Source organism: Macrobrachium nipponense, chromosome 22 (assembly GCF_015104395.2).
Source record: "Macrobrachium nipponense isolate FS-2020 chromosome 22, ASM1510439v2, whole genome shotgun sequence".
NCBI lineage: Eukaryota > Metazoa > Arthropoda > Malacostraca > Decapoda > Palaemonidae > Macrobrachium > Macrobrachium nipponense.
The window spans coordinates 71,472,340-71,495,769 of NC_087213.1; the positions used below are offsets into that span (position 1 = coordinate 71,472,340).

The 23,430-nt window shown below is 46.5% G+C and overlaps 1 protein-coding gene across 1 annotated transcript in view; it reads right to left on the reverse strand.

Annotated features, from left to right (window-relative positions):
* Positions 1–23,430, reverse strand: part of LOC135198801 (26S proteasome non-ATPase regulatory subunit 4-like) — an 88,327-nt gene that overhangs the window by 18,370 nt on the left and 46,527 nt on the right. The window contains exons 6-7 of the mRNA XM_064226759.1: positions 13,647–13,736; positions 12,447–12,603 (exon numbers count right to left, since the gene is read on the reverse strand). Of these exons, the coding sequence (XP_064082829.1) occupies positions 12,447–12,603; positions 13,647–13,736 (247 nt within the window). The remainder of the gene's footprint in view (positions 1–12,446; positions 12,604–13,646; positions 13,737–23,430) is intronic.

The following is a 23,430-nucleotide window of genomic DNA, read 5'->3' on the forward strand; positions in this document are numbered from 1 at the left end:
GGTAGGCCAGGTGGTTAGTACCCATTCCCGCCGCTGGGAGGCGGGTATCAGGAACCATTCCCATTTTCTATTCATAATTTTTATTTCCACTGTCCCCTGAGGGGAGGTGGGTGGGTACTTGATTATATATATCTGCCAGGAAAGTATGAACAAACTTTATTGTATCATAACAATATCATTTTGTTCATGAAACTTACCTGTCAGATAGTATATATATAGCCGAATCCCACCGTTGGAGGTGGGAAGGGACAGAATAGAAGGATTTTGGGAAACAAATGCATGCAGATGATTTACATCTTGGTTCCACCTATTAGCATAGCTGACTTCGTGATTACTGTCACCCAAGTCTGCTTCTGCTTTACTAGAGTTTGCCAGCGAGGTAGGAGACCTATATAGCTGGTGCACTCAGGCCCATGATCTGTCAACGGGGGCATGACCACATTGTGACTAGACCATATTGACCAAACATGAGGGATAAGAAGTAAAATAAAATATATATTATATATAATATATAATATTATAATAGATATATAATATATATATATATATTATATATATATATAGATTATATATATATTATATAATTTATATATATATATATATATATATATATTAATATATCTAGATATTATATATTATATATATAATAATATAATATATATATTATATATTATATATATATATATATATATATATATATATATATATAGTAATTATATATATATTATATATATATATATAATATATATATAGTATATATATATAAATATATATTATATATAATATATATAATATATTATATATTATATATATAGATATATATATAAGATATTATAGGATAAATATATATAATATATATATATAATTATACATATTATATATATATATATATATATAAATATACCAACTATATTATATTTTTTTATATATATATATAATAATATATATATTTATATATATATATATATATATATATATATATATAGATATAATTATAATATATATATATATATATATATATATAATATATAATATAAATATATTATATATATATATTATATATTATATACATTATATATATATATATATATAATATATATATATATATATACCATATATATTATATATATATATATATTATATATATATATACATATATATATATATATATATATATATATATATATCAAGATTATATATATATATTATATATATATATATATATATATATATATCACCACCTGACCAACCTAGCCAAAGTTAAGGTGTTTTAACTAAGGTTTAAGAGTTAAGAAGTCGCCAATGGCGGCGACTCAACAACTAATTAAGAGCTCTTCCTAACCATTTTCTACAGGATAGGATGAGTGGTACTTCTTGCCCCCAAGATTATGTCTGCAGACACGTATGGCCCTAGCGAGCAGCAGATCTCATATGCCATCTTCACATCCCGCAGGGAGTGTGAAGTGAACACAGAGTTGCTTCGCTAAAACATGGTACTCAGGATGTTGCTGAGTGCCATGCTCAGTTGAAATGCTTCCGAGGCCGCGCCCTCACCTCGTGAGCATTCAGATCAAAAGATTTCAAATCTTTGTGCAAACACAATGAAGGAGCCTTTTTGAAAGAACTCCTTAACACTAAAGCCAGGGTGTTCTTCGATATGGGCAAGTCTGGTCTTTTTCGGAACACTGCAAATTGCCCGAAGGACTTCGACTTTCTTGAGTTTTATGTAGATAAAACTTGAGAGACTCAACAGGGCACAGGACTCTCTCTGGCTCCTGCCCACTAACTTGTGCCATCCTTGATTCCAAGCTCCTGGCCCAAGGACAAGACGGGTTTCCATTCTTAGGCCACAACGGAAGGCTTCAAGAACACACAGCATTGTGTTCTCTAAAGCCAAAACTTCTGACGATGGCTTAAAACCTCATAAACCCTCTTTGTCGTATCTAGGGTGGTTAGAAGAAGGCCTTTCTGATCAGGTGCAAGAAGTTAACAGGTAGGAAAGGTTCGAATGCTTTGACATCAAGAACTTCAGACTACGTCTAAGTTCCATATTGAAAGCTTCGATCTGGACATGCACAGTCAGTCCGTCTGTACTAAAGTCAGGTGACCGACCCTGAAGACCATAAGGCACTATTCTTCGCTGAAGGATGAGTGTCTGGACTGCCTGGGCTATTCAAGCTAAGCAAACCTTGGGGGGTGTATCAACGCAACCCAACGTCGTCAGGAATCAACTCATGAGCAACTCCTGACTCGAGCTTCTGGTGCCAGGAGAAAGGAGCGAGGAGCAAAATGACAATTTGTCGAAAATTGCATTTTTCCTAACTATACAAACCTGAGGTCCTTTAACAATAGGAAGTAGCTAGCGGCAGCTGGAACGGTCGTAAGCTTCGAACAAGGGGAGAACGGTGCGCGACTGGGAGGTAAACAAATCACTTTTGCTTTTGGCCCATGCAAAATACGCAGAGTGAGGGGTGGCATTGAAGGAGGGGGGGGGCCGGACTATATGTAAAGGGAACCCTTAGGTTTGTATAGTTAGGAAAAATGCAATTTTCGACAAATTGTCATTTGTTCCGATACGTAATACAAACCATCGGTCCTTTAACAATAGGAAGACTCACTTCTTGGTGGGAGGAATCTGAGTCTTTTGATGAACAGACTGGTGTTCGTCCATCCTGGAATGCCTCCCTGGTCGTAAGAGCGAGGGAGGGATCCAAGCCTCTGTCCGATTGATCGGGGTGTGCACCGCAGGATCAATGGTCAGACCTCTGGGCCGAGTACTAAGAGAGAGGCAAGCGTATCTCTTCGTACTAGCATTGTAAGAACTTTTTCCTTTACATGAGCAAATATAAAGCAATGGGTTTGTCTCATGCAGGCATCCACTTTCTACCCCTTGTCGGAGAAAGTGGTGGATATACACTCCTATCTCTAGTTAAAGAGATAGGATGGAGCTCGGTTGAGTAGCTTACCTGCATCTGACTTCCTTCCAGCGTGGTAACGACCGTATTCCCTCTGCTCACAGGTAGAGGTAGAGAAAGATGGTGAAGAGAAGCCAGTCACTCTCTCATTCGCACATTCCTTCTCCCAGTCATACCAGGAATCGATGCTGTTCTGCCTGCTCGGGTGCTGGGGTAAGCTTTTACACAACGTGTTGAGCAGCCACCACAGGTCCCAAGGAAAAAGTATCCAAAGGACTTGTGGGGCAAATATTCCGAAGGTAGAAGGACGTGAAGGTGGTCTGGTTGGCCCAGACACCTGCCTTCAGGACCTGCGCCAGGAGAAGTTCTTACGGAACGCTAAGGAGGGTCCGATACCTCTGACTTCGTGGGCTCGGTCGGAGCGTACGGATGTCGTCGCTACCATCAGCCTCGTACGCTCTCCTGATCACCTCACGCAGCCAGAAAGAAAGCGTGTTCTTTGGAAACCTTCTTCTTTCTTGGTAACCCAGTGCTAACGAAGAGGCGTTTCGACACTCCAGGCTGAGGTGTCGAGTTCTCTTCAGATAGCGCCGTAGCGCCCTCACAGGACAAAGCAGCATCTCATCTCATCCGCCATCGTTATCGGTGAAGTCCAGAAGGGAGGGGATCGTGAAAGACTCGAACCTGTCGTCAGGGATCGACGGATTCTGAGTCTTGGCTACGAAGTTCGGGACGAAATCGAGCGTCAGCGATCAGATCCCCAGCCTCTGGTGTGTTTAACATCATAAGAAAGACCATGTAGTTCCCCTACTCTTCGCCGATGCCAGGCCAGCAAGAAGAGGGTCTTGAGGGTCAGATCCCTGTCTGACGACTCTCGGAGTGGCTCGAAGGGTCTTCGAGTCAAACTCCTAAGGACGAGAGTCACATCCCACGCAGGGGCCTGAGTTCCCTGGGTGGGCAAGACCTTTCGAAGCTCCTCATTAGCAATGGAGATCTCGAACGAATTCGAGATGTCCAGTCCCCTCAGTTTCAGGACGAGAGCCAGGGCGTCTATATCCTTTAACTGTGGTACTGAGAGGAGATTCTCTCGGCGAAGAAGAAACACGAGGAAATCCGCTACCTGCTGAAGAGTGGCTCTGAGAGGAGACAGACCCTGTCTACGACACCAACCACAGAAGACGGCCCACTTCCCCTGGTACACAGCTGCAGAGGACTGTCGGACGTGTCCAGCCATCTCTGTTGCTGCGCTACGAGAAAAGCCTCTCGTTCGCAAGAGATGGTGGATAACAGCCAGCCGTGAAGTTGAAGGGGACTGGACTGCTTGGTGGTACCGTTCTACGTGTGGCTGGGCTAGAAGGTTGTGCCAAGTGGGTAGCTCTCCTCGGTGCGTCCGCAAGAAGAGCCAGCAGGTCCGGATACCAAACGGCTTGAGGCCGTTTGGGAGCCACCCGATCATTCTGAGATTGGGAGTGGACCAGCGCTCGACTGATCACTTTTCCGAATCAGACAGAAGGGAGGAAAGGCGTAGGCGAAGAGGTTGTCCCAGGGGTGTTGGAGAGCGTCCTCTGCAGCTGCCCATGGGTCCGGCACAGCTGAAAAGAAAACCTGAAGTTTTCTGTTGTGCCGGGTGGCGAACAGGTCTACGACCGGTTCGCCCCCACAGGTTGAAGAGCCTTTCCGCCACGTCTTGGTGTAGAGGACCATTCGGTCCCTATCACCTGATCCCGACGGCTGAGCTTGTCTGCTACTACATTCCTCTTGCCTGGAATGTAGCGTGCTGACAGCTCTTATCGAGTGAGCCGTGGGACCCACTCGTGCACCTGCACCGTCAACTGATGGAGCGGAAGAGACACTAGCCCCCCACCCCCCCCTGCTTGTTGACATATGCCACTACTGTGTGTTGGCGCACATCAACACCACTGAGTGTCCCACCAAGCGGTCCTGAAACTCTTGGAGAGCGTTGAACGCCGCCTTGAGTTCCAGGACATTGATGTGAAGGTGCTTTTCGTGATGGTCCCACACACCTGCAGTCAGCAACTCCTCCAGGTGTGCGCCCCATCCCTCGGTCGATGCGTCTGAGAACAGAAGCATCTCCGGGGGGGGAGTGCGTATAGGCACTCCTCTTAAGAGGTTCTTGTCGTCGAGCCACCAGGCTAGGTCCTGCCTCACCCTTGTCCGTGATAGCCACGGGAAAGTAAGGAGGATCCTGGCCTGAGACCAACTCTCCCTTAGCCTCCACTGGAGAGGACCGCAGGTGAAGACGCCCGTGAGGGACTAACTTCTCGAGTGACGACAGATGGCCGATCACGACTTGCCATTGCTGTGCTGCCTGTTCCTGCCGAGACAGGAACCGGCCGGCTGCCTCCCGAATTTGCTGATACGCAAGTCTGCGGGAAAGACCTGCCCTGCTACCGTGTCTATCAGCATACCCAGGTACTTCATCTTCTGCTTGGGTTCGAGATCGGACTTCTCGTAGTTTATCACGATCCCCAGATCGCGACAAAACTTGAGGAGTCGATCTCTGTCCTGTAGCAACTGCGAGCGGAGCTTCGCCAGGACTAGCCATCGTCGAGATACCTCAGAAGAAGTATCCCGTGCGAATGGGCCCAAGCTGACACCAGAGTGAACACTCGCGTGAACACCTGTGGGGCGGTTGACAGACCGAAACAAAGTGCCCTGAATTGGTACACCGTCCCGTCGAAGATGAAGCGGAGGTACTTTCTGGAGGACTGATGGATGGGTATTTGAAAATACGCGTCCTTCAAGTCACTGAAAGCATGAAATCGTTCCCCCTGATCGAGTCGAGCACCGAGCGTGCCGACTCCATAGTGAACCGCGTCGTCCCAGCGAACGAAGCGGTTCAGGGGAGAGAGGTCTATCACCGGACGCCAGCCCCCCCGATGCCTTCTCACTAGGAAGAGGCGGCTGTAAAAGCCCGGTGACTGGTCCTCCACGATTTCTACAGCTCGTTTCGCCAGCATGGTCTTGATCTCCTGTCGAAGAGCGTGTCCTTTCGCTGATCCCCGGACATAGGTCTGTAGATGGACCGGTTTGGAGATGAGGGGGGCCGAGACTCGAAGGGTAGTAGATACCCCTCCCGAAGGACGTCTACTATCCAGTTCTCGGCACCGTAGCGCTGCCACGTCGCCCAATGGTTCGCCAGGCACCCCCCCACTTCCGGCAGCAGGTGAGGGGGAACGCCGTCCCTAGCGTTTCCCTCCTCGTTTCGACTTCTTTCCACCACCTCCTCGGGGAAAGGAGGGCTGGGAGGAGGGCTGGTTACGGCCTCCTCTAGCAGAAGTTGAAACAGCAGGAGTCTTCACACGGGGCTTGGACGGTGCAACCGTCTTCGCCGCCGTGGAAAGCGCTAGCCAAGCCTCTTATTTGGTTTGGCCAGCAGTCGACCTCGGAGGAGTTGCCCAGTAACCTTCGAGACTGCCTGGTGAAACTAAGCGGTCACTGTCGTTCAGTGCGCCGCCTTTCCACCGCAGCGTCCACCATCTCTCCAGGAAAGAGAGCTGGGGGGAACTCCTAAGAGGTCCATTTCGAAGCCCCGAGTGCCGCCTTTACCCGGCCCGGCCCCCTTGGTCACTCGGGTAAGGACTGCGTCCCTACGTCGAAGAACCAAGTTGGCCCACAGGTTAGCAGTCTGATGGGCGAGGTAAGTGATTGCTCTTCCTCCAGACTGGCACAGTCTCCTAAAAGAAGCGTCGTCTTCGAGAGCAGAACTCCCGGAGCCGCCGCTACTTTGGATATTGTGAGGGACCACAAATCCAACCAGGAAACTGCTGGAATGCTGCCATAGCGTAGATTCCAGGGCAAGTGCCTCCTGCTGCGAGAACCATAGGTTCTCCCGACAGAGCTGCTGCAGGGACACACCTGGAGTCAGCCTCGCTAACTCGGGTTAACCTGTTTCGGCAGTATCGGGTCTTCCGAAGGCACGTAGAATCGCCTCTGCCGCTGTAGAGGAGGAGGAAGCAGCTTAGAAGACCGTCCGGACTTTAGCGAGTCCTCCCGTCCTGAGACGAGATTCTCCACCTGATCCAGGACTGAGTCTGCAAGCTCTGATCGCGGTAACCCCACCATCATTTTGGGCTCCCTCTTGGGACCCCAAAAATGATTCGAGCCGGGACGTGGGCTCTGCCGGTGGTAGCGGCGATCCTTCCGCAAGGTCATTATGCAGACGCATCAGCTTAATGACCTCTGCAAAGTTCCTCTGTATCTCGGGAGTTACTGCGTCTTGTGGAGTAGGGACCGTCCAGTCCCTCCAGCAAGAGCATATCCCGCGATACTCCTCCTTCAGAAGGAGGAACAGCGACAGACCACTGACGGTCGCCTCCAACTACTTGCGCGTATAGTTCGGTGGCGGTCCCTAAAACCGTGCCTGAGCCATACGGCGTCATAGCTGGGTCACGAGCGGCGCACCTCTCGTGATCGCTCCTCGGTACCTCGCTCCTCCCGGTATAGCCCGAGGAGGTTGAAGGAGGTGGGAGAGGCAGACCTGACGCTCCCCCCTCGCTCGCTGGCAGGACCAGCGTGCGTGGAGGGCTGCTGCTGATCGTCAACCCGCGGTGACAGTCGAGCAGCAGGCCTAGCCTTGCCGCTCGCCTGGGGCGATTGGCTCGGCTGAGAACGTCGAGACCGATCTCTAGCGTTCAGGCGAGCTGCCGACTGGTCACCGTCTCCGCCCCGGTCCCATCTGGGAGCGGCGGACGGGTGACCTGCTAGGCTCTCTGTCGCGTCGAGACCGGCCAGCGTCCTCTCGGCGCGTCGAGCCGCTGGTACCAGCCGTGGCTGGTACCGGCAGCCGCGGGGACTCCTTCCTCGCCTCAACCCGTGGCTGGTCAGCGACCGTCACGTCAGCCCGAGCAGCCAGTTGATCGCGCGAGAGCGTCCACTGGCCTGCGAGAGTCGTGTGCACGACTCTCGCCAGTCTTCTGCTCCGCGCCGCTGTCTTGACGGCGAGCGAGCTCCGGGCGGGGTCAAAACTTTGGCTGGACGGTCTTCCTTGGAAGAGCGTCCACTCGGTGCTTCTCGCGAACGAGAACGCGGCCGAGACGGAAACCTGGTTTAGCGGCAGAACGCTAGCACCAGGTGAGGACGCACCAGCCGAGGCTGGTGCACCTCTGGTCCCCGTCGACTTCTTCTTTGCAGAAGAAGCGACGGGCCACCCCGTTCCCGAAGGAACAGGAGGACCAGCAGAAGAGCTCCCCGACTCGCCTGAGCGAGCCGGGCCCTTAGAAGATCCCGAAGGAGTCTTCTTAGGGGGGAGGAGGCAGCCTCTTCTTCTTCGGCTGTTTAGCCTTAGAAGTCGAAGGGGAAGGAGAGGCAGCAGACGACGAAGAAGACGACGAAGACGACGACGACGACACCTTCTTCCTCTTCCTCTCTTCTTCGCCAGGCTCCGCAGGACAGACGTCAGGTCTTCCATTCCAGGAGGGAGCCGGGGCAGTTGCCGAAGCAACAGGGCCCGACTGCACCTGTCCGGAAAGACCTGAGACTGTGACAGCACCACCAACAGCAGGAACAACAGGAACAGGTCCGGGAACAGCAGGAACGGCAGGAACATCTGAAAGGGAATGAGCAGCAGGAACCTGATCTGAAGGGGAATGAGCGGCAGGGACAGCAACAGGTACGGCAGGCACGGCAGGTACCACAGGAGAGCCAGGCGTTCCTGTCGGCAGCTACCGTCATCCTCGGCACTGGCGGCAGGTCCAGGGGGGTACTCTTTGGGCAGCGGAAGTCCGGGGTCGGCAATACAAAGAACCCAGGTGGCGGTGGCACCGTCCTCTTTGGCACGGCAGGAATTGGTCTCTGAATTGCAGCCGTGGGTGTTACCGACATGACATGTGGTGTGTACACCAAGTGCGGTGGCATCTCATATGCTGGTGTAGTAATTGTAGTGGTAGTAGTGGTTACCGTACCATGAGTGACCACTGCCGACCCCGCCAACCGCTGAATCACCCTGTATGCTAGGCACTCCCTGCAGTCCCAGCGACTCCCACACCTGTCCCAGGTCGTCCTTCGCTGATGGCACACCTGCGGAAGCAACAGTCGGGTTAGTTAGAGGGGTTTCCTCGCGCTTGGGGGAGAGAACCCCACCCAGAGCGGACGGAAGACCCCGAGTACAACTGGACGTCCGGGTAGCGGGCGCCCTCCTCCACACTCGACGGATCGAGAGAGGAGAAGGACTCCGCTACCCCCCCCCGCAGGGGAAGGCGCGAAACGTGGGGGCTGGCCGGGGGCAGGAAAGAGGACGAAGTATCCGTTACCAAAGGAGTCACTGGACTTTCCGATGACTTCTGGGCGGCCTAAGTCTCTTCCTGCCCTCGTACAGCACCCACTGCGCCTCGGACCAATGCATACAAGTCACACATGGCTCGTTGCGGGAGCACTCTCCGCGACCAACGAGTTACAAACCTCGTGTGGATCCACATCCACAAATGATCTGAATCCTCCACATCTACGCCCCTCCAGACCCGGGACAAACCCACTCTACAAACGGGCGACTGGGGGGCGCGGCGAAATCTCCATTTCTTCCTCACTCATCATAAATGAACAAAAGAAATGCAAAGTACTTACAATAACTCTCAATCACACTAGGAAAAGAGGGCATATACTCAAAACTCAAAGCAAACGACAAAGCGGGCAGAGCGATGACGAGCACGTCCTATTCACCACCGGCCGAAAGCAAAAGTGATTTGTTTACCTCCCAGTCGCGCGGCGCGTGACGATCGGACAAGCAGTTAACTACCGTTCTCCCCTTGTTCGAAGCTTACGACCGTTCCAGCTGCCGCTAGCTACTTCCTATTGTTAAAGGACCGATGGTTTGTATTACGTATCGGAACAAAAGGCGATTCAGTCCCGAAGGACGAATGCCTGACAGTCCAACCTGATCTCATGTTACACGATCATCGGGGGTGTATAAACGCAACCGACTTCGTCAACAAGAAACTCAGGGCTACTATATGTCGCCTGATCTCGCACGAGTGTCTGACTCCGAGAAAACAGGTGAGACAAAAAGTAGATGGTGAGCGAGTTTCGAGATTCCACAGAACTCAAAGATCGTGAAGGGCTTTGTTGTTTGACAGAAGCAAATCTCTGAGCCCAAAGGCCGTCAACAACATATTTGCGTATTCTTTAATAGTTGTGACTGCCAGCTTATCACATTCTTCAGACGGAAAGGGAAGACGGTAATCTTATTCCTGTCAACATCTCGATAGTCTGAACGTAGTCAGACTCAGAGCGGAGAGGTTATAGGTACCTTTCGTGTTAGAGTAGACCGACTCTCTCGGAAAAGGTCCTTGGAAAGTGAACTAGGAAGGACATGACCTCTGTGAATCCAGGATCTTGAAGGCCAACATGGGGCGATCAGCGTCATTGTTGCTCCCTGTGACGTCATAAATCATCTTATAACATTTCCTAAGCGGTTGAAAAAAGGGGAAAAGAGACTAAACATCCATCCCCGTTCAATACCATAGGATGGCGTTTAATGCTACCACTCCCAGATCGAGAATAAGGGAGCAGAGAAGAAGAAGCCTCTTCGTCCTCAACATAGCGAAGAGATGAATGAAAGGACGTCCCTAAAGTCTCCACAACTCTCAACATACTTCTAAACAAAGATTCCACTCGGAAGTCAGTAGTTGCTGCCGTCGATCGAGAAGATTCGTACGGACTTTTGCAATCCTGTAACGAACCTCTAGAGGATCGTTACGTTCTATGCCTGTTGTTATAATAGGCTCTTTCTCGTAAACTCGAACAGGGACCGAGAGAAGATACTTCTTAAGATATGAGAGAGCTGTGGAATATCAGAGTTGATCTGGACCACTGGTTCCAAAAACTCGTTTCGAGGACTGGAGGGACAACCGAATTGCTTCCACTTCTTTCAGATTATGTTCCAGGACATCTGAAACCCTCTCCAGATGTCCGGCACCTTCTCTCTATCACCTCAGGTGATACTTGACGCACTGAGAGATGTTCAGAATCATTCCTAGATCTTGGATAAAATTTCAGTTTCCCGGTAGGAAAAAACTGTAGAGGTCTGAATTGCAGTCTATTCAGACATATTCATAGCCCGTAGGCCATACTACAGGGTTAGGCAAAATAAAGTCTACAGGAAGGTTAGCAGGTTCACTACCCTGACTTTTGTTTACTGATTAATTGCGTACATACGAATCATACGTCTTCCTTACGAAATTAGACAAAGTCTCACACTCCTTACATGACAAATCTCAACAAAGAAGCAAGACTCATACCCCTCGTGTATACCAAGTGCAGATCTACCGAAGCTTTCGGTAGCCACACAGTATCTTTGCAGACAACACCCTCTGAAACTAGCCTAACTAGATTCAGATATCTTATGCAAAAATGAAACAAATTCAAATCAATTTAAGATAGCGTATGCCTAGCCACAAATCCAAGTAATTAAATCAAAAGACAATTAGGATACTTAGCGGCAATGAAGTTTCCAAATTCCTAAGACGGAGGGACTGAAAACAGGTGTTTCCAGCACCGGCGACAGAAAAATTATGAATAGAAAATGGGAATGGTTCCTGATACCCGCCGCCGCTACTAACCACCTGGCCTACCACTGCGTGTGCCGGAAGTTTTTGAAATTCTGTCGGACTTCAGAAAATACAGCTATATATATATCTGACAGGTAAGTTTCATGAACAAATTATGATTTTTTCGGCAGTTACCACACAGATGTAAGGAAAAAGTTTTTTTCATAAATTCACCATAAATCGAAATATTGTGCTAGACATATCCAATTTGCTGTAAAATGAAGGTAAATGATTGAATATTACTAGAATATAAGAGCTTTAGCTTACAATTGCGTTTTTCAACCATTTCGGTAGAGTCAAAGTTGACAGAAGGTTGAAATTTTGGCACTTATCGTTATTTATATGAAAATATTTCAAAACTGATAAAAGCTACAACCATGAGTTGTTTTTATTGTATTCTACATGAAATTGCGCACATTTTCATATATGTATAAAATTCTATGTAACGGCTAATACAAAATGGTGCAAAATTATGTCGGTGATGAAAGAATTTCTGAGATGTGTCGCTGATGCTTTTTAGTGCAAGAAGAAAGAAATTCGCGCTTGCATGCCAGGGTAACGATTGTAAACAAAACAACAGCTTGATCCGTGAACTCCCAGCATCCCCCAAGGCGCGTGATTCAAAAGTTTTTGCCTAGTAGGCCTATAACTATTTTTCCGCTAATTTTTAAAAAAAACTTTTTTTCGTCGACGTTTTGTACGTCGGTTTGGCACCTGACAGACAATTTTCATTGACGTTTAATACATCCAATCAGCATTAAAGGGTTAAGAAGTATTACAACAAAATTTAAAAAGCAAGAACATAGTAGATGAATACTGTATTACAAATTGTATCAGGTAGAACAAACAAGACCTTCAATAGCTTGAATATGCATCGGATATTTTCTCAGCCAATTTAGTTTCAAAGGAATAACCCCTAATGATTTAAAAAATACTTTATATGACATCATATCTTAAAGCATAATACCTGAGGCTGGAGGAGCTGGCTGTGGTGTAGGTGTAGAAGCAGGTGGCTGGGGAGCTGCTTCAGTAGTGCCCCCACCTGCAGCTGTTGACTCCTGAGCTACACGCCGTTCTTCCTCTTGTTGGCGCTGACGCTGCTCTTCCATTGACACTCGCAGAGCCTGAAGCAATCTTGAATTAGCTACATTGCAGAAACTATAACAAATTGCAGAATACTTCAGAAAACAACATATGTTGCCATTCAATACAAAAGTGTAACGACAAATGAATTCTGTATTTCTATGATTGGTAGCCCCATCACAAATTCAAATATATGTAACTTTTCACAAAGTAATATAGCATAGCAAGATCCAATACTGAATGATATAATTTCTACCCACAACACTACCTCTAACTACTGTCCATGACAGTCTGTATAGAAAGATCTAGATATTTTTAAAGAAATTCATACCTGTATTAAGCATACTGGCAAAACTACTTTTTAATGTAGATAAGTTCTTTTTAACTGATTCACCAGTTTTAAAATTACGAGATTATCACAAGAGAATACACCTGTTCAAATTTTCATGGCAGTGCAATCCTCCTTATCATTTTCCCATTAGACTTATAATACAGAAGTCAGAAGTCGATTTTAACATATAAATCGGTTTGCAATTACGTCTAAAGGTACATAACAGCTTCATGTATGCATTCTCAATCCTTAAGAACTGTCAACTGTTGAATGTGGAATTTCTAGGTCACGGTGCTATTGTCCTTATTCTTTTTCCTCTTTCATACTTTTAATTCAAAGTTGATATCCTTCTTGCCTTTTTGACTGCAGCTTATTAATGAAGCACAAATGACAGCTATTGTTCTCGAGAGAAATGTATATATATTTTACATGGAAGCATATCAAACTTAGTTTATCCTCCCAATCTAGCCATACAGTCTTAAATTATTTAATTGTATGATCATATACCATACTAGATTTACGTTTGATGGCACGAGGCCTGTTTTACACTCATCACAGGGATTACTACTAGTAAGTACTGTCTGCTGCACAGTTTTGTAAATTAAAAGAACAAAAATTTTATAGCTTTCTTATTTTTGTAATTTTTTTTACTAATGTCTACTAATGTCATAAATGCAGATTGCAAAAAGTTGCACTTGTCATAAGTCAACGCCTATCTTTACATGAAAAATACATCTTTTTCAAGTAACTTACAAGAGCAAGTTCTGGGTCCTCATTTGGATCAACACCAAAGTCAAATCCTCCACCTGTTGCAAAACTGGCTGCTGGTCCTCCATCCTCTCCCTGCAAGACAATCAAATTTCCATTAAAATGTTTTCAAATATAGTTTTAACAAAAGAAATACTTTGGATTGCAGGCATACTTGCATGCGAGTTTCTGTGAAAATTATTTTCCAAAAATAATTTAGTCTGACATTAATTCTCCATTTCAGAAATGAAAATTTTTTAATCAATTTGTATTTTCCAAAGCTAACAAACCTGAGGCCTTACAACATTTCTAACAACACATTAAAAATGGACGGGATAGAGCATTTACAAGCTCCCTTCTGAGGTACTTCCCTCATGGAAGATGTTAAGCTAATCACAGAGAATTTCAGTTGCAAGGAAAATGAAGAATACAGTTTTATGTAAACCTTTGATAACAGTCTTCTCTATTTTTCATCATCCCATCAGCTGACCTCGCCTCTACTAAGGGACCAGTTGCCTTCAAACCATCTGCTCCCACTATATTTATGTTGAAAGCATCTTCCTCTGCTAACCCCGCTTCTCCAACTTCTCCCTCACTTAATCATCCCATCTAATCTTTTGCAACCCTCCAACCTTGTACCTCCAACAGGTTCCATCCAAGCCCTCTTCACGCCTTCCTTTGCAGTCACGCCTTCCTTTGCAGTCATCCTTACCACTGTCAAAAGCCAGTTTGTTGGTAGTCTAATCACTGAACAACAGACTAATCCTCTTAACCCAAATTTCAGTGCTTGCCACCAACAAAATCACAGTTTTTAAAGGTAAATTGTATTTTTCCTAACTATACAAACCTGAGGTACTTTACATTAGGATCTGCTTACGGCAAAGTTGTAACACGGCCATTAAAACTCTTGAACAAGGTGGTTAGGCAGGAACTACCATCAAGTAGACGTGGAGAGACACCTGCCCGGATGTAGACATTCCATTTTGCCTTTCGGCCCAGGCTTCAGATTGAGGGGTGGCATGAGGTGGGCCTAATGTGTAAAGGACCTCAGGTTCGTATAGTTAGGAAAAATGCAATGGACTTTCAAAAATTAAAATTTGTTCCTACACAATATACAAACCCTCGGTCCTTTACACTAGGAAGACTCGCTAGTTGGAGGGAGGAATCCGAGTGAGTCTCTTGAACTGACTTGAGTTCTGCACACCTGGGCTATTCCTCCTGGTCGAAAGAGCGAGTAGTGGTGCCCAACCTCTGACAAACTGATCAAAGTATAAGAACTGCGAGATCAAGACTAAGATATCTGGACCCTTTTGAGTGAGTCAGGAATTGTAACTCATACGAAAAAAGGCTAGGAAAATAAAGTGTCGAAGGCATTACAACATAGATCAGAAAAGGTTTCCCTTATTGCCAGTCTTCTTCCTCCCCTTGCTAGAGGAAGGAGCAGGATTGCTTCTATGATTCTAACAAGAAAAATAGAAAGAAAGTTCGAAATGCATACTTAGCACATCAGACGCTAGTCCAGCAAGTGTAGGTTCGAGTCCTATTCTCAGCCTGAAGGAAGAGAAGTAGAAGAACGAGGAAGGAGGAGGAGGAGAGGCCAGTCACTCTTGATTCCTTCTACCTCAAGAACCGCACACATTAGGCATCATGCACTTATTCTCTTAAAGAAGCCAGGTAAGAAAACACAACTTGTTGAGCATGTGCCACAGGTCCAAGGGAAAAAGTTTCCAAGGATTTATGGGCAAATACCCAAAGGACAAAAGATATAAATGTGGTCATAATGAAACCATATCTATCTTCCAGTACAATATATTCTTCGGAATGTAAGGAAAGGACTAAGCCACTGGTACTGTGCGCTCTCAATTAAAGCATACAGGTGATGTTGATGCCAGCTGCAGAGAACCTCCTCTTGATTTTGCAAAACTAGGAGCAAGATGTTCCCCCCCACCCCCGTATTTGCAGGGGATGCGTACCAGACAACCCCCCGCCCCCTGCAAATAGCTAGAATCTGCAAATAGTTGAAACCCCTATAAAGATGCTTAAAACTGTCTATTTTGTTAGTTAAAAATCAAGAAAAACCCACCAAAAATGTTTATGCCAGGTTTTTTTTTCATAGTTTTATCACATAAAAGTGCAATTTTATGATGAAATAAAAAAAATAGGAATTTGTGGATATTTCTCATGAAAAACTACCGTGAATAGGCGAATTTTCCATGAATGACAGTATATGTTCCAGAGAGAAATCCATGAATACATGAGTCCGCGAATCCAGAGTCTGCGAATAAGGGGGTTTACTGTAGCTGACTCTCAACTGACGAGAGACAATACCACTTATGTGAATGAGTAGGGCAAATATGGACCTACATCTTTCACACTTCAGTAGTAGAGAAGTAACTCTCGCAATTCTGACCCGAGAAAGTCCCATCAATGACACCAACCAGCAAAAATGGCTCCAATCCCTGGAATTCAACAGAGGACTGATAGCCTATGCTTGCAAGCAAAGCTGGATAGTCCTTCAACTGTGAAGACAAGGGGAGTGTACTGCCTGACGAAGTGCTCTAGTATTACTGGCGCTGAAGGTTGGATAAGGGAGGAACTCCTCTCATTGCCTAGGAAGCAGAGTGCCAGGTCAGACGACAAGCTGTCTTCCGTCATTTATTTCCAATTTGTGGTGAACACTGTTTGTTGAACACTTTTATGAATTAGAAAAATGTAGAGAGAAGACAAAACTATCAAGTTTGTCTGAAAAAGTCATTCAGTCATATCGCAGTGGCCCATGGATCAGGAGCAATGGAGCAGAAGACCTACAGACTTCTGTTGTACCAGAGTAAACAGGAAAATGATGAGGAGTCTACTGAGACATATAGAAAAGATAAAAGCACTCCTTTCGCTCCAAGGGTGAACGAGGGTAAAAGACCTACAAAGCGGGAGACCGCCATTATGAAGAGGTCACCCAATCACCAACCAAACCCCCTCTTCTTTGCCTGACAAGCACGGGAAGTGGGCAAAGGAGCAAACCCTCCCGAAGGAGCGAATGCTGAGGAAAGATTACCGGGAGAGAGAAACAAGAACAAAAGGGAGGCTACCGAGGGTGCTGTCGGAAGCGAAACACTACTGACGACGCTTAGCAACTCCCCTCTGAAGTTTCCTCCCAGTAAACTCTCCAACAGCAAAAGCAACAAGAGCAACACCCAAAAATAATCATAAAAGGTATGCTGTCACACCTTTCAAAGCAGAGGGCATGAGAAAGTGATAAGGAGGTGAATATTATACCTTTGATTGCCGGATCTGAGACACAAACTGCAAGGCTATCACAAATCATGGGTTTGTATAGTAAAAATATCAACCACAGTATATTCAATAAATATAAAAAAACAGTAATAACAGAAAAGATCCCACCACGAAAATCAAGTTTAACGACAATAAGGCAAGAGCTCAAGAAAATGATATTGTTAAGATACAATAAAGTTTGTTCATACTTACCTGGCAGATATAGCTGTATTCTCTGAAGTCCGACAGAATTTCTAAAACTTACGACACACGTAGTGGGAGTTGGGTGGTTAGTACCCATTCCCGCCGCTGGGAGGCGGGTATCAGGAACCATTCCCATTTTCTATCAGATTTCTATCTCCACTGTCTCCTGAGGGGAGGTGGGTGGGTACTAAAAATATATATATCTGCCAGGTAAGTATGAACAAACTTTATTGTATCTTAACAATATCATTTTGTTCATTTTGTGAAAATGATATTGTTATGTTACAATAAAGTTTCATACATACTTACCTGGCAGATATATACATAGCTAAGACTCCCGTCGTCCCCGAACAGAAATTCAAATTTTGCGCCACTCGCTACAGGTAGGTCAGGTGATCTACCCGCCTGCCCTGGGCGGCAGGACTAGGAACCATCCCCGTTTTCTATCATATTTTCTCTCTTCCACTGTCTCCTGCGGGGGGGAGGCTGGGTGGGCCTTTAATTGTATATATCTGCCAGGTAAGTATGTATGAAACTTTATTGTAACATAACAATATCATTTTCATACAATCAACTTACCTGTCAGATATATAATAGCTGATTGGCACCCTTCGGTGGAGGGTAAGAGACAGCTACTATATGGAATAGACAGGTAAACAACATATGTTGTAGGTATAAATAAAAACTTGGTTCCTACCTGATAGGTGGTAGACTTCGTGGGTGTTTGCCCAGTAGTCTGCATCACCTCAAGAAATTTAAACTTTAGCGAGATATATGATCTATGGCCAAGAGTTCTTGTGGGTCTGCCGCCGATGGGGTCTTATTATCCGCTTACGCGGTCAGAGCCTAAAACGGACTTTGGTCAATGGGTGCTGATCCACTTATATGACAATACACCTTATGAAGGAGCACACAACCAATCCCGACCACCTGATCCTAACCATATGTTAGAACTAAGGATTGTTACGAGTTATCCCCGAACTCGTCACAACAACCGTAACTCAAAACCACTACGCACACATACATAATTTTCCAAAAAAAATTATACTCAACTAATTGGATATGACAAGAATTCTCTTACTGAACAACATAGACGGCCGCCCGTGCGAGCCAAATCCTCCATTGTTCGAAGAGACTCTCGACCATATCCAAAAGAAGAACAGTATACATTTAAGGATTGGTGTCGGCTCCCGTACCAGAATTCGTATCTGCCGATACGATAGGACCTAGAGAAAAACACTTCTCATACGTCACACGTACGTCTTTCAAGTAATGAGATGCAAATACTGAGTTGCATCTCCAGTATGTCGTATCAATGATGTTTTTATTTTTTAAGCGACATAGTTCTTATAAAACGAGAGAGACGTCGCAACCGCTCTTACTTCATGAGCTTTTACTCTCAGTAGTTGTAATTGTTCGTCAGGACAGACCTTATGAGCGTCCGTAATGACGTTTCTTACAAAGAACGCCAGAGCATTCTTGGACATCAGTCTTGTGGGGTCTTTTACCGCGCACCAAAGACCTTGTCTAGAGCCTCCCAAACTGACGCTTTCTCTGAAGGTAGAACTTCAGAGCTCTAACAGGGCATAGAGACCTCTCTGCTTCTCTGCCTACGAGATCGACATTCCTTTGACTTCGAATGACTTAGGCCAGGGATTCGTGGGATTCTCGTTTTTCGCTAAAAACAGGGTCTTAAACGAGCAAATAGCCGAGTCTCCCTTGAATCCTACTTTATCCTGCAGAGCTTGTAATTCACTAATTCTTTTGCCGTAGCTAAAGATAAAAGGAATAGGCATTTTCTAGTGTCTCTAAACGATGCCAGATGAGGAGGTTCGAATCTATCGAAGACAGATATTTGAGGACTACGTCCAGGTTCCAGTTCGGAGGTATTGGTTCATTAGACTTTGAAGTCTCAAAGATCTTATGAGATCGTGGAGATCTTTGTTATTTTTGCCAGATCTAATCCTCTGTTACCTGAATACAGCCGAGACCATAACTTCTGTATCCCTTTATTGTGGATACGGCTAGATGAGATTTTACTCTCAGGAATAGCAAGAAATCAGCAATTTCCGCTATAGAGTTAGAGGAGGAGGACAACTTCTTGGCTCTAACACACCTTCTAAATACCTCCCACTTCGACTGGTATACTTTCGTAGTGGAGGTTCTGCGTGCTCTCGCGATCGCGCTTGCCACTTCGCGAGAAAAGCCTCTCGCTCTGACAAGTCTTTCGATAGTCGAAAGGCAGTCAGAGCGAGAGCGGGGAGGTTTTGATGGACCTCTTGAAGTGTGGGGTTGTCTGAGAAGATCCGTCCTTCTTGGTAGGGATCTTGGAAAGTCTACGATCCACTCTACCACCTCCGTGAACCATTCCTGGGCCGGCCAAAAAGGGGCTAATATTAACGTACATCCTCGTCTCTTTTGACGCCACAAACTTTTTCATTACTAACCCCAGGATTTTGAATGGGGGAAAAGCATAAACGTCTACGCGAGACCAGTTTAGCAGGAAGGCGCTTCTACCATAATTGCTCTTGGATCTTCCACGACCGAGCAAAAACACTGGGAGCCTTTTTGAAATGAATGTTGCGAAGAGATCCACATGAGGAGTTCCCCACAGAGACCAGAGATCGAGACACACTTCCTCCCGTTGTAGAGTCCATTCTGTATGAAGGACCTGGTTCCTCCTGCTGAGCCTGTCCGCCCTCACATGCCTTACTCCCTGTACGAACCTTGTCAGCAGGGAGATGTCCTGTGAGACGTCCAAAGTAATAGGTCTCTCGTGAGCTCGTAAAGGAACGAGGAGTGCGTCCCTCCCAGTTTCCGAATGTAGGCAAGTGCGGTGGTGTTGTCCACGTTTACTTGCACTACCTTGTTTGACACCAGAGGTTATAGGCTCTTTAAGGCCAGATGTACGGCGAAGAGCTCCTTGCAGTTTATGTGCCAGGACACCTGTGCTGGTTCCCAGGTGCCTGACACTTCCTCTGAGCCTAATGCGCTCCCCAACCTGTCTCCGACGCGTCGGAGAACAACACTAGGTCTGGGTTCTGTGTTCTTAGAGAGATCCCTTTGTTCTCTTCCAGAGGTAGCAACCACCACTGTAGGTGTGCCTTTATCTCCACTGGAATGGGAAAAATGTCCGACAGTTGTCCGGTTTTTCCAGCTCCAAGACCTCTTGAGGAAGAATTGAAGTGGACGTATCTGAAGTCTTCCTAGAGGGAAGAATTGCTCCAGCGAGGAAAGCGTCCCCAGAAGGCTCAACCATTCCCTCGCCGACGTTTGTTGCTTCTCTAAGAGAGAGATTATCCGCAAACCTTTTGCGGTTCTCTCTTGCGAAGGAAAAACTCGAAAACCCCGAGAATCCATCCGAATCCCCAGATAGACTAGGTCTTGTCTGGGGGTCAGCTGAGACTTCTCGAGGTTCACAAGCAATCCCAACGCCTTGGTCAAATCCAGAGTCAACTTTAGGTCCTCCAAGCACTGTCTCTCCGATCTGGCCCTGATGAGCCAGTCGTCTAGATACATAGAGACATTCACTCCTTTGAGGTGAAGAAATCTCGCCACATTCTTCATCAGCTTGTGAAAAGACCTGAGGAGCTGTGGACAGGCCGAAACACAAGGCTCTGAACTGAAAGATCCTTCCCCCCGTCATGAAACGGAGGTACTTCTTCGATGAAGGGTGGATCGGGACGTGAAAGTAGGCGTCCTGGAGATCTAGAGACACCATCCAATCTCCTTGTCGTATGACGCTAGGACTGAAGCAGAAGTCTCCATGGAGAACTTCTCCTTCTGAACAAATTTGTTCAGAGAGCTGACGTCCAGTACTGGTCTCCCAGCCTCCCGAGGCTTTCGCCACTAGAAAAGGCGATTGTAAAACCCCGGGGAGTTTTGATCCAGTACTAGTCTATCGCTCTCTTGTCCCACATTTGTTCCACCATCGATCGAAGAGTATCCCTCAGCACAGGGTCCTTGTACTTGGCTGATAGTTCCCTTGGTATGACGTTAGGGGAGGAGTGTTCAGGAAAGGGATACGATATCCCTTCCTTATGATGTCATGAAGACGCTCTGCGTCTATCAGTGTCCAGGCCTCCACGAATCCCAGGAGCCTGGCACCTACTGGTGCTTGGAGGAGAGATGTTTCATTTTCCCTTTTTAAACTGGGACGAAAGGCAGACCTACCTCTCTTCTCCGGAGCCTTCCTTCTTGCGGGAGGTCTGGAGGTCGGACCACCTCGAAAGGGCTGCATTGATGTACTAGGTCCTTTCTTGTCAGTTACCGAAACAGGTTTTCTTTCTTCCCCCCATAGCTGACTGCGTCAGAAGATATCCTGAGTCGCCTTCTCAGTTAAAGAGTGAGCAACGTCCTTCACCCTAACTGAGAAGGGAACAAAAAAGTCAGAAAGAGGCGCATACAGTAGAGCTGCCCTCTGAGCATGCGAGACTGCCTTTGTTAAGAAGGCGCCATACACCGTCCTTTTCTTTAAAAGACCTGCTCCAAATAATGAGACTTCAAAAGAACCATCCTGTACCGCTTTGTCAATGCAAGACAAAATGCATAACAGGGCTTCAGGTTCGATTCCTTCTGAATCATGGGCTTTCTTGGACATCACCCCAAGGGACCAATCTAAGAAGTTGAAGACTTCCAATACATGAAAGAGTCCCTTGAGGAGATGATCAGTTCAGAAATACTCCATGTAATTCGTGCAGAATTGAGACTTGGACGCCTTGAAGCGTCAACCAAAGTCGAAAAATCTGCCTCTGTTGTAGAAGGGAGAGCGATACCCATATTCTCTCCCGTCTTATACCATATGCCTCTTTTCCCAGCTAATCTTGCTGGAGGCATGCAAAAGACTGTCCTGACTAAGTCTTTCTTAGACTTCATCCATGTGTTCTAAGGCGTGTAATGCCCGCTTCATCGAGATGGTGGGTTTCATTTTTAGAAAAGACGAGGGCTTCTTCGTCTTAGCACTGGAAAAGAGCGAGCGCGGAGAAGGAGGAGCAGCAGGAGTCAACTTCGGTCTCCATACTCCTCAAGAAGCAGGGTAGTCAAAACCTTATAGTTGGACAAACCCTCTCTTCCATGATCTTCATCATCCGAGTTTTTCCTCCAACTCGGGATTTATCTGAGTCTCCGCTCTCCTTTCGAACTTTCCTCTTCTGGAGGAGACAAACTCCTAATAGGAGAGGGGCTAAGGGAATGATACTCTTTCCTCTTTCCCGTTTTAAAAAAAGACTTGGAAGGCGTCACAAGCTCCGGTTTCTCTTGAACTTTAGAAGACGCCTTGTATGACGCTTCCCGTTCTCCGAGCGTCATGGCTGACGTCTCTTGCTGACGTCTTGATGACGCTTCGCGCCTGGAAGACGCTCCGCTCTCTAAGGCGTCCTACTCGGCGTCACAATATTGGATGGAGCGTCACGTCTAAGATCCGCTTTGAAATGACGCTTCACTTCTAAAAGACGTCTTACGTTTCTCTGGCTTTACGAAACTCTCGTAAGCCCCCGTTCTAGCTCTCAAACTCGCAGCTTCTGCAAGACGTTTTAGCAGTTTCACGTCTGTCTGACGCTTCTCTTCGAGCAGGTGAGAGAGGACGAGACTTCTAATTGGAAGCGTCACGTCCTTCCGACGGGGCGCTAAAAACTCCCACAAGAGATGACAGTTGTTCCTCCTGAAACGCCCATAATTATCTTTTCTTGACGCTTCTTCCCCACGTCTAGTGCATGACGCCTTTCGTCATCACTCGGGGAAGAAGAATGAAGGGGTACTTCCGCCACAAGCGTCAGGTGACGCTGACGCCACCTTCGCTTTCTTAATAGCAGACGGAGCGTCATCTGAGAAGCGCTCTGGGCTCGAATCTATGTCGGGCTTCATATGACGCTTCAGCGGTCCTCTCGATAAGTTCGACTCCTTCCACCCTCGTTTAGGTGAGGGAGAGGACTAGGACGAGAAACACTCGCGAAGGACGCTTTTTCTATAGCGCCCTTGAGCCGCCTGCCAGAAGCAGAGCTAGCTGAAGGGACGTCTGACCGTTGGGGATTCCCCACGACCTCCTTAAGGCTTTCGACTTTCCTTCTCCTCTGGGCATGGGAGCTTGGAAGAGGTCTAGGCCTGGGAGCATCGCAGGGACGATCAAACGCCCCCTCCACAACACTGAGAGAACTCACTTCACTGAAATGTTCACTATCACTAGCCTTACCTTTGGAGTCAGCCATCTTGGACTTCATGTCTCTAATAGTAGCTTTCAGATTGGCGATTTCCGATGCCGAATCCGAAAAAGCACTCTGAGAATGAGATATATAGGGAGAATCTACATCAGTAGGATTAG